The sequence below is a fragment of the Hydra vulgaris genome, chromosome 04, assembly GCF_038396675.1.
Source record: "Hydra vulgaris chromosome 04, alternate assembly HydraT2T_AEP".
Taxonomy (NCBI): Eukaryota; Metazoa; Cnidaria; class Hydrozoa; order Anthoathecata; family Hydridae; genus Hydra; species Hydra vulgaris.
Window position 1 is genome coordinate 13,887,684 of NC_088923.1, and position 12,378 is coordinate 13,900,061.

At 29.8% G+C, this 12,378-nt stretch overlaps 1 protein-coding gene across 2 annotated transcripts in view; it reads right to left on the reverse strand.

Annotated features, from left to right (window-relative positions):
* The window catches only part of LOC101235193 (cytochrome P450 4C1-like), a 75,280-nt gene that overhangs the window by 52,445 nt on the left and 10,457 nt on the right, over positions 1-12,378 (reverse strand). For both annotated transcript variants that reach the window (XM_065795508.1, XM_065795509.1), the window contains exon 3: positions 9,534-9,772. In XM_065795508.1, coding sequence (XP_065651580.1) covers positions 9,534-9,772 — 239 coding nt within the window. The remainder of the gene's footprint in view (positions 1-9,533; positions 9,773-12,378) is intronic.

A 12,378-nucleotide genomic window follows, 5' to 3' on the forward strand; every position in this document is an offset into this window, starting at 1 on the left:
TGAAGACACTTAGTTAAACACAGTGGAAGTATAATCATAATGGTTGACAAAGCATTATAATTTATTTTAGGAGATCTTGTCAAAGTAGGGTTAGTAGTAGAGGATGAAGGTATATTAATTTTAAACGAGATATTAAACGCTAAAGATCAGATGAACTAGTTGACTGAACTATTTCGAAGATATTAACATTGCATAAAGAAATTTGGGAAACAAGGCAGTGATCAATCCAAGAAGAGGTGCCCCAATCCAAGAAGAGGTTCACTTACAAAAGTAAAGGAATCGTGTGAAATACAGATATCAGCTGTAATAAGATGTTCATCAGTACAAAAATCAACTAGGAGACTACTGCATGGAGTCCGAAATCTTGGATCACAAATAAAGTCACCAGTAATAACAAATTTACCATTTAAATCTGAAATAAGAGCTGAAAGACTACCAAGACATTCAAGATACTTATCAACATTCTCATATGAATCACAAAAAATAAAGACATTGATAATTGTGAACTTATCAGAAAAGTTCTTTACAAGTTGGATAGCAACAGACCATGAGTTATCAGTAGTAACAACTCAAGTTCTGCAGAAGACAGAATTACGACAAAGGGTAGCAACACCACCAAACAGTCTGCCACAAAAAAAACCTGCTGAAGAATCAGTTGGAGACATTCCAAAGCCAAAAAACCAGGTACAATGATGTTAAAGAAACTAATTTCAGTGTTGAGCAACCAAATCTCTTGGTGACAGATGATATCATATGTTGCAGACAAAAGTACTACTTCTTGTTTAGAACTTTTAGCATTTTCTGGCCATTTGCTACCGTCGTTGAGCCTGACAGCATCTCCAGCAGAGACAGATATATATATATATATATATATATATATATATATATATATATATATATATATATATATATATATATATATATATATATATATATATATATATATATATATGTATATATATATATATATATATATATATATATATATATATATATATATATATATATATATATATATATATATATATATATATATATATACATGTATAAATATACATGTATATATATATGTATATTAGGGATATGACTTTTTTGCAACCTACTAGGCCTGTATCGTAATTCAATGAACTTTTATGTAAAAAGAACGAATAGATGTTTCATTTTGACATATTTTGAAAAAAGGTCACCCCAAAACCAAAAAATCGAATTTTCAATAGGTACACTTTTGTACAGTAAATGAATATTAAAGGCTGAAGATGTTGTAAGAGTCATACTCCTGTTGTTATTTTATTTGTTTATGCAACATGTACTGTGATATAACAAAAAACATTATGTGATATATAATTATACAAGTATTACAAAATTAACAGTATCAAAGCGTCTAGTACAACAATATACATAACTGTCTGTGTCTATAGGCCTACTGTGTTTAGTACATGGGTCACATGATGCTCACGTCTCATAAAGAGTCTAGCGCTTATTACTTAGAATGAATCGAAGTTGCAGTTTGTCTTTCTTTCTGCAGGAAGCATACAGGTCTTGCATCACCTTGATTGCACGTTCAGCTATCTGATTACTTCGTGGTATGTCGGTGACGGATGGCTCTTTCTTCCAGTGATTTTTGAATGACTGCAATGCCTTTTTGTAAGGCTTCAATACATCAGATAAATTCTTGAAGTCATTGTCATTGTACTTTTGACTACTAAACCAATGTTCTGCCCACTCATATGAAATGAACCTGCAAACCTTCTCCAAATTCTTTCTCGCTTCAGGAATAAGAATGAACGCCAGAATGGCGAGAATGGCTCTTGAGTTCCATCTGGCATTGCTCATATTAGGAATGTTCTGAAAGTGAATCAGAGGGAAGTTTCTTTGTTCTTCATAGAACCTAAACACTCTTGTTAAATGGTACAAAAACTTCATATCGTCTCTCCACCCTGATTTATCAAGAATTTCTACAGTTCCATTCACAAACTTATCCTTCAGTTCATCATACTTATTCAACAGTTCAGACACAAATGGGTATTCAATGTTTGGAGATTTGGTATCATCCCCAAGTTCTTCGTCCATCACCAGACGGAGAATCCTGTCTAGTACGTGATGCTGACAACCGATAAATTGTGGTATTGTGACACCCTTTAATTTAAACATACGTTGCAACTTCACAACAACTCCATTTCTCTTCCCAGTATTGACGTTTGTTGTATCAGTAATGATCATCTTAATTGAATTCCACAAATTGTATTCATCAATAAGTTTGGCAATTTTTTCAGCAACAGTTTCAGCTTTACCATCTTTTAAACGCAGTGCATCAAGTTTCACGTCAGTTCTTTCATTCTGAAGTACAACTACCTGATATTCCTTATCTTCTATTCGTTTGCCGTCAAAGTGTAAGGACCACTGTTCCATTTTAAGTTGTTGTATCATTTCTTTTTTTAATTTACCTGCCTCTTTGAATATGGACTTGTAAATTGCTGATTGACTTGGAGTTGGAATATCAATACTTTGTTGTGATAATACATTGCATATTTTAGCAGCTTTCTTTGTGGAAACTCCACTTGATGTAACCATACTTACAGCAAATTTACTTTTGTAGTGCTTTCTAGTTTTTTTCTGAGTGTCCTCATCATCGTCTTTATCACCGTCGTCGTCTTCATCATCTTCACTCTTACTTTTGCAGTTTTCAGATTCAGTACCACTGTCTGTGGTAGACAGGACTTGTGATGTGGAAGGTATTGCTGTTCCAGACTGGACTTTCCTTCTCTTGGAAGAGTGAATGGTTTCTTTACTTGCCACTTGTCCTGTTGAGTACCCCACCTGTCCTTTACTTTCTTTTTGTAGGTGGTATAGACGTTTATCTTCCGAGGATAACCACTGGCCATTCACTTTCGTGATGTCAAATAATGCATTGAGAACATCATATTTTCCACGCTTGACACATTCATCATAGACCTTCAGCACCTTCATAAGCTTTGCTCTTATCACTTGATCAGACACACGTGGAAAATTCAGTTTATTGTCCCACAATTTTGTAATTTCCTTAGAAATTTGGTCTATTCGTTCTTTTCTTCCTTTAACATATGCTCCGAGAAACTGGTATCTTCCTACGATCTGCAATTGAAGTGGTATTCTGGATTTTTCATCGAGTGAATGTTCTTCTACAGCCACGCTTCCTCTTCTTCTGTGTGACTCTTGAAATCTCACCAAATTTTTAGTCCTAGTCTTCTTGTTCTTTGTTACTGTGGTATGACTTTTCTTGTGAGACATCATATATTATTGTTACGACTTTACGGATAGCTGAGCGTAAATATCCGTTTAATAAAGTCGTTTAAATAATAAAATACTTTAACTGTATAGTAATCCAATTATAGTTCGATAATCCAGTCAATGTTGATAACAGTTCGATAATCCAGTCCGTATCCTAACGATAATGCTACAACTACTTATACTTCGTACACTTACAGCGTCTTTAGTTCGCTACAGTAGTTCCTTATTAGCTCAGTTACACGCAGAGTACCTTATAGAACTATTCACATTATCAACACTGAGCTCTGACAGCAGCTCGCTTATATAATTATTTAGAGCTTCCAGAATGTTCTACTAAGTTCTATAATCTTCTACAGTCTGTTACAGTCGTCTATATCACCGTGGTAACACAATGACGTCATCACATAACAATTCCAAGTATTTGCCGGCACACGGCCGTTTCGTTGCCATGGTAACGTGTGGCGTTATATTTATAAATTCATAACAAAATAATGAAATAAATAGAATTAAGCTGAGAATTAAGCTAAAGATTAAAACATCGGTCAAAAATGATTGTATAAAAATGGTAAATCAAATTTTTATTTTGGGGGTGACCTTTTTTTGTTGCAGAAAGCTATTTGGGCCTTTTTTCATGATTTTAGGTAAAAGTTCATCGATTTATGATACAGGAAACATTTTATTTGAAAAAAAATTAAAAAGTCATATCCCTAATGTATTTATATATATATATATTTATATATATATATATATATATATATATATATATATATATATATATATATATATATATATATATATATATATATATATATATATATATATATATATGCATATATAGATTTTCAATGACACTTTCTATGAAATTTAGCATTTTCATAGGAAATGTGCATCAAAAATCTTGATAAGTTTGAAAACTGTGCGAGCATACCTTTAACAATAATTCGATGTGAGAAAAACAACCTAATTTTTAATACTAATAAACTCAATACAAAATTTACTGACCATATATAAACATCATGTTTAGATCTAGTTTAATTATTCCTTTTTTCAACAATAGTATAACTTTAATTATGTTTAAGTAAATATTTTTAAAGAACACAGGCTTTTGGTACAAGGATCGGTTTCGCAAAACGCGATTTCCGCATACCAAGTAAAAGTATAAACTTTGTATACTTTAAGGCCAATATGTCATACTTTACAAGAAATACATTTATAAATCTTTTTACTTTAACACTTACATTTTTTTTCCATTTCTTCAAATTTAAAGCAGATAAAATCCTCATTACTAAGATAAACTTTATTAAATTTTCGTAATTTTAATGAGTAAAAATACTCCTGAACACAAGACTTGATTTGATAAACTTAGTTTATCATTACTTTATAATTTATTTCCTTGTTTTGATTTAAATCATATTTTTTTAACAAAAGCGCATTTCCTTCCCTTTTAAAATTTGCGAATCATATTGCTCATATTTCTGCCTATTCTGAGCCTATAGGGTTTCAAAATATTCTTCTGGTGTGGCAAAAACCACTGCTTGAAATGGAAAAAGACTGCTACATCTGTCCAACAACATATGTAGATTAGTTCCTCTGTACACTTTTTTCCAAGATCATCATTATTTATTGTTTTACTCCAATAACATCTGTCTATTATCATCTGGAAATTCAATGATTCCTAACAATATCTTTAAGACAGAGTAGCTATTGTTAGTTTTTCTCAAAGTCCAATAACATCTGGAAGAATTTCCTCCAGATGTAACTACATCTGAAAGAAAATTTTATGTAACTACATCTGATTAAATAATGCATTTTTATTTAATATTTTTTTCCAAATGTAGTACATCTGAAAAAACTATACATGTAATTAAATCTAGTTGAATTAACTTATATAATGATTTAATAATTTCATAAAATCCTGGAGCCATTTTTAATATAATTTAAAAGATGTATCTACATATGCAGAATTTAGAGATGTAATTGTACAGATGTAGTTATTCTTAACATAATTGAAAAGATGTAATTACATCTGTCACATCTCCTTATGTAATTGCATAGATGTTGTTATACTTAGATAATTAAAAAGATCTAACTACATCTGTATTGATCATATTATTTTTAAACAGATGTTATAGTTCATCAATAAAATTTTAAATGTTGTTTGACAGGTGTTATTATACTTCAGTGTATTTACAAATGTTATTGGACAGATGTAGATACACCTCATTATATTTGCATAGGTTATTGGACAGATGTTATTAAACATAGCAAACGCTGATATTGTTAACCTGACCCCTTAAAATTTTTATAGATGTTTTGATAGACAATATTTCGTCTGAATATTTTTTTCCGTGAGTCTTGGGAATACACTTACTTTGGCAAGTTACTTATAAGAAGTTATGATATAGAATCTTTAACTCCAGATAAAATTTTGAGCACGGGTCTCTAACTCAGAAGATAGAGATCCGTAGTTCAATGCCACCTCTAAACAAGTTTTATAACATCGGTAAAAAAGAAGGTGCGAACTTCCTTACAAATGCTCCTCCGCAGTGCTATATCATAAGATCGTTAGGACTTAACTCTTTGCGGTCCAATGTTCCGCGTGGCGGGACATCATGAAATTGTCATTGCAGTCTAGTTTCCTGTTTTACGGGACATCTACTATGTTGATATATATACAGAAAAAATCGCCTTTTAAGCTAACTTGGACAATTTACTAGGTTCAATTGGTAACATTATAGTGTGTTTTCAACTTAGTGCTTTTCAGTAACAGTTTTTTAATCGTCTAACCTTACTTATTCTCTTAGGAATTTTTTATAAAATTTTACTTACCATTTGCAAGGAAACGTTATACTACTGAAGAAGTATTGCATGCATTGGATGAAACAAGTACTGTAAGCGACAGTGAATACACTTTTAGTGAATCTGAGACTGATTTCTTAGAGATATCAGAGTCAGAGGAAGATATTGACCTAAATAAAATTGATTATAATGGAACTGCTTTGAACATAGGATGGACAAAAGTAGTGCAAGATACTCCACCATTTGAAGCATTGGCATTCACAGTAGCAAATGTAGGCCCTCAGCATTCAATAAACTTAACACGTGAACAAGAATTTTTCAAGTTGTTTTTTACTGATGAGTTACTTGCAGATATTGTAACCAAAACTAATCGTCATGCTAAGTAAAAAATTGAAAAAAACGATTTCGAATCTCATTCTATTTGGCATAAATGGAAAGATGTGACTCTTGAAGAAATTCATGCTTACTTTGGTACTACTTTAAATGGCTCTGAATGAAAAATCAAACGTATCAAACGTTTTTCGTGTGATTGGCTGAACTACATGTTACTTTTTCAGCAGTTTTCTCTTAAACTCAATTTCTTCAGATACAATGGATGCTGCACGTATCCCCACCATTAAATCCATCTAATGAATTGAATAGACTTGCAAGGAAAGTGCATTGTGTTCTATCAAAAATGAAAAGTTACTGTTCTAAAAGTTTTGTCTCATCTCGTAAAATTGCAATTATATGAAAGTACTATTGAATTCAAAAGTAGAGTTGCATTTTGCATGTACAATCCACAAAAACCGACAAAGTGGGGTATTCGTGTTTTTGTCTTAGCCGGTAGTGAAACAGGTTAAATTAGTTTCTTTGAACCTCATTATGGTAATTGCACTACTTAAAGTTTGCAAAACCTATGATGCAGTTTACAAGTCGAATCGTGTTGGATTTGCGTAATGAGCTTTTAGAGATTGCCCAAGGTAGTATTTATCACTTACTCACTGACGGATTATATACTAGTTTTCCTCTTGCACAAGAGCTCCTCAAAATGAACGTACAAACTACAGGGAAAATAATGAAAAAAAGAAAACACTTATCTGAAGATATAAAAAAAACTTAAATTAAAGAAGCACGAAGTTTCTGCATATGTACACTTTTCCTATGTTATGGCTTTGGCATGGTAGGACAGGCGACAGGTTCTGATGCTGAGTACTTTCCACGATTCTACAACTAAAGTTACAAAACAAAGAACAAAACAAGGTATTGTAGACATTGGTAAACTAACTGTTGTTGTAAATTATTCAAAACATATGGGAGCTGTTGACCGAACTGATCACTATTGTTCCAACTATTCATTTCAACGCAAGTCTTTAAAATGGTAGAGAAAAATATTTTTTTTGGTTGTTGGAAGTTGCGGTTGTAAACAGTTATATATTGTTCAATAAATTTTGTGAAGGCAATGGTAAAAACAAACTTTGTTACCTAACCTACAGACAAAACCTCATCGAGAAATTAGTAGGAGCATGTTGTAACATTCAAGAACGAAGAGAAAGCCGATCATCATTAGATGACAATGAACGCCTCATTCAAAAGCCACAGATTGTTTTGAACTTTACCATACAAAGACTGACTTTTGTTTAAAATATGATTCTAAAGTCAATATTTTAATTTGTGAATAAAAAAAAAGTGTTTACATATTTTTGTTTTTTCTTTCTTGTTTAGTACTTTCACTTGGGTCATAGTGTTTTTGGCAGAATAAAAAATAAATAATTTAGTGCTGCACTCAAAACCTATTTTTTATAAAAAATAAACAGAAGCCATGGATCAAGCATATTTTTTCTGTTATATTTAAGGCCAATATGTAAAAAAAAATGATAGGCAAAAAAATCATTTTTTTTAAAGACCTCAAAGGGTTAATGGAGCACCTAAAACAAACTAAAAAATAAATAAAAAGTCACTTGGGAAGTGACTTACCAGCTAAGCGCATATAAAGTCAGACAAAATATCGTCTGCTTGGTAATGTTTTTTCTGTTGCTTATCAATAGCAGGAAACTAGTGTTAAACCAACTTCATGAGCATTTGTAACTATATAGAAGAAAATAGAAATATTTATATAACAGATAAAATCTTTAAGTTAAAAAAATATACAGAGAACCATTTTTACAATCATGAAGTTTCAACTTTTGTTTTGTTTATTTAATAAATCCTGCGTTAAAAACCTTTGTCTTATGTTTGCTTCAAACAAAATTATTTTGGATTTTAACAACGTTTGTTTACATATAACATTTGTAGGGTATATTCATTGACCTACCTGGGAAACACTTGACTGGCACCTGAAATAACACATTAATTTTTATATCTAATCTTTTATTTAAAATTTTTATTAAGAACTCTTAATATTATGTTACAAAAGCAAATAAAATAAAATGGTAATAAAAGAAACTTTTAATATTTAGTAATATTTAGCATTTTCTAAAATTCGCTGTCGGAGCAAGCCGCTGTATTTTTTAATGTTACAAATATTGCACTGAAAATAATAGAAAGTATGTTGAAAATATTTACAAGGTTATTTTAAAAGATTTTCTAGTATTTTAGTCTTTAAAAATAGTATTGATTTTGAAGTTAAATTATCAAAGTTTTTAAGTAAATATACAGCAAAGCAATTGCTTTCTGCTGATAAAGTAATTATGTTAAAAAATTACAGACATTATTTATAGACTGACTCATAAAACATATGCAAGCTGGCTTTTAATGACACAAAAACGTTAATAATTGCAGCTTTCCGCAGTAATAGGAAAATGGTAATGAAGAATAAGAATGGTTTTGAGGTTTTAAGGCACAACACAAGACTTTGTTTCTGAGAATACAAGCCCGACGAGAAACAGGTTTTAATGAATATAAAGTAGACGAGCTTTTTGAAAATTATAAATTTGTTTTTTTTACCTCCATAATGTTATAACAGCCATGAAAACTGTAAAAGTTGTATAATCTCAGAATAGTTTTCTTCTGTGCTTCAACACAAAGTCAATCGCATCAACTTTACCAACTATAAATTAATACTACTTTTATTTGACAACCAAAACTTCATTAGTTCATTGGAGTTAATACTCTTTTGTAAAGAGAATGAAGTATGTTTGTAAAGCTTTTTTTCGATACTGATGATTGCATACATGCTCTTTATGTTTTCTCACAGTCAAGTCAAAATGTGCAGTTGTCTATAATGACTGGCTTAAATCAAATCGAGGAAATCGTTAATTTAAAAAGTGTTCCACAGCTAACAATATTTCCATTTCTGGTTTTATATAATATAATAAACTCTAAAAATAATTTAAAATTTTTAATGAAAAACAACATTTTTATTTCACTTTTTTTCTTATTTTTAACATCTCCGCTTTTTTTAGGATGCACGTACATGCTAAAAGAATTTGTTTTATATTATTATAACAAAATAAACAAAAATATTACAAAAAAGCAGCATAACTTACTTTCATTAGCAAATTAGTATGCTTTAAAAATGCAGGAAAATAATTTTTCAGTTGTTGTGAAGTGAAAGCTCCATTGAATAACTTTCTTTGCCAATGATGGTCTTCGTAATTTGAACCAAGCATGCTGTTTCCAATTAAAGGTGCTAAAAGTCTTATTGATGTAGGCCTTTGAAAAAGTTTGCCATCTGCAAATATCTTTTTAATAAATTCTGGAGCAATTAGATAAACATACCTGGGCACTGTAAGTAAATTTATAAAAGAAAGTATTTAAAAGAAGGTTTGTCTTTAAATATAGTTTGTTATATATCTTTAAAAATCTGAACATTAAAATAAGGAATCAAGTTTTGACAATCATAGCTTTCAGAGCATATGTTTTAGTACAGAACTACAAACAGTATTATTTGCTAAATAATAATTAGAATAATCAGTAAAAATGATTTAATGTAAACAGCTTAAATACTGATATATATCGCTCTATAAAAGCACACACAGAAGATGAAAACATATTGTTCTAAGTGTTTCCTATGACGTAATAAGATCGTGAATTAAATATTAAAAATGTTGCAAAACATTTACTTTTTTTTTTTTTAAATACAAAATATGTTAAAAAAAAGAGGTTATCAGTGTTACATGTTTTTGATATTGTCTATGATAACCATTTTCTGAAAAAAAATTGCATGTATTTATATTTGATTTTGATTTTTTTAAGCAAATATATTAGGCTGTAAAAGGGTCTTAAATTCCATCTTACACTCGAAATAGGTCCTGGTTCGTAAAAAATATGTAAGTATGTTCATTGTGTTCTAATAAGAGTGGTATAGATAATGGTATAATAATAGTGGTATAAGAGTTTAATATAACAAATCTAGCGTCGTATAATCATTCCTTCAATATTTCTTACTTTCTGACTATTTTCTGTTTATTTTTCTATTAACTATTTCTAAAAAATACACGCCTGACTTGTCCGTTAGGAATTTATTTTTAAAGTAAGTCATAAGAGTTACTACGCAACTTATTACTGTACTAGTCGTTAGTATTAGGTGATGTTGATAAAGAAGCAAACATTGAGTTCATAAACTACTTAAAATTAGGTATGATACACTAAACTGGAAAAATTTATGTCAAAAATTTAATAATTCTATTTTCAGAAACGGTATTTACTGCCTTGGTGTCACATATTACAACAAAAATTTTATTTAATAAAATAAATTTTAAAATAAGTTTTTGTTACATGTTATAAATAGAGATAGAGTAGCCTTTTCTAATAATTGCAATGAAACAACCAAAGATTTAAACTTGCTCAAAATGCTGGTGTTATAATAATGTTCTTTGTCTATGCTCTAGTTATCAAAATGTAAGTTCGGCATTTCTTTCGAATAATATAAGATATAAGATCAAAACAATTTTATATTCTATAAAAGTCTTGCTGATTGTTTTTTGACTGCGGATCTGCTAGTTGATGCTTTAGCAACAGCGTTAGAACAGCTTTGACAATCTTTACAGTACAACTTATTAGATACCTTCCATTTTCAGCTATTTTAGCTATTATCTTACAAGTGATGTAATCATCAATTATACTATTTCCTTCTAAACTTTCACTGCTAAAACTGTATTGTATCAGCAAAGAATTGACTATAATTTATTTTAATTTCTTATTTTGGAAGTGACAGGTTTTGCGGATGCAATGCAGTAGGCTCTGTCACAACACTGCATTAAACCTTACACCCATTTGAAGATTTCAGAAGTTCATCAATAAGTTTGTCTTCTTGATGATACTTGTCTTCTTATTTATACTTTGTATTAACTTAAAACTTATAACTTTAAATAACAGTTTTTGTTTTTATTTGTTCAGACTTCTCTGGAAATTATGGTATAATAATTTTATTCACAAACTTTAATGGGTCAAACATCACAAACTTTGATTGGTTTCCCTTTAATAACATCTCTTGATCTTGGAATATTATCTAATTCTAATAGAAAACAATATTTTCCTAATATTGCTTTGTCTAAAATACTTTGGAAAAATCCATCAGTGGATCAATTAAATTTTAATACAATTCTTGGCTTTTATTATATTGGAATATAAAAATATTGGAATATAAAAAATTGAAAGGACAATCAATCTCTAAATAAATTTTCTGATATCCTATACATCTAAAATAAGCTGTTTAAATATACACTATATGTAAATGTTTAAATATACACTATATGTAATAGTTAAACAATTTGAATTATTTTAGCAAATTTCCAAGCTTTTGACGAAAATTTAAAATAGATTTCCGCTCAGAGACGTATTTATATTTTTGGCGCCCTGGGGCACTAATTTCTAAGCGCCCGCTTTTATAAATAACTGACTACTTTGATATGGGCTGCATATAAAAAAAACAATAATATTTTCAATACAAACATATATATTAAAATGAACTCACTTAACACTTTAAAAATATATATAATTTACTACGTGAGTTTTGTTTTGCAAATGTATTTATAATGTCATTAAAGTTCAAATCTATGGTAAGTGCAGATACAATAGATAGAATTGCTAAACTGTTAAGACATTTACACCAGTCATTTTTGACCTCAAATAAGACTTAAAGCTCTTTAATGCTAAAAATATTCTCTCGGCTAAACAATTGGACGTTGGGCAGCTTAGATATATTCTTTATGATATATCTACTTATTGTAGGTATAGCATTAAGAATAGTTTTATAGTTCTTAAAGTTTATCAGTTCTGATCATTTTACAAATATCTATTACAGTTTTAGGCCTTATGTTTTCAGTTGAATTCATTAAATAACTTTTGAATGGTATACTTTTGTTAGCAAATTAAGTCGAAAGATTATTT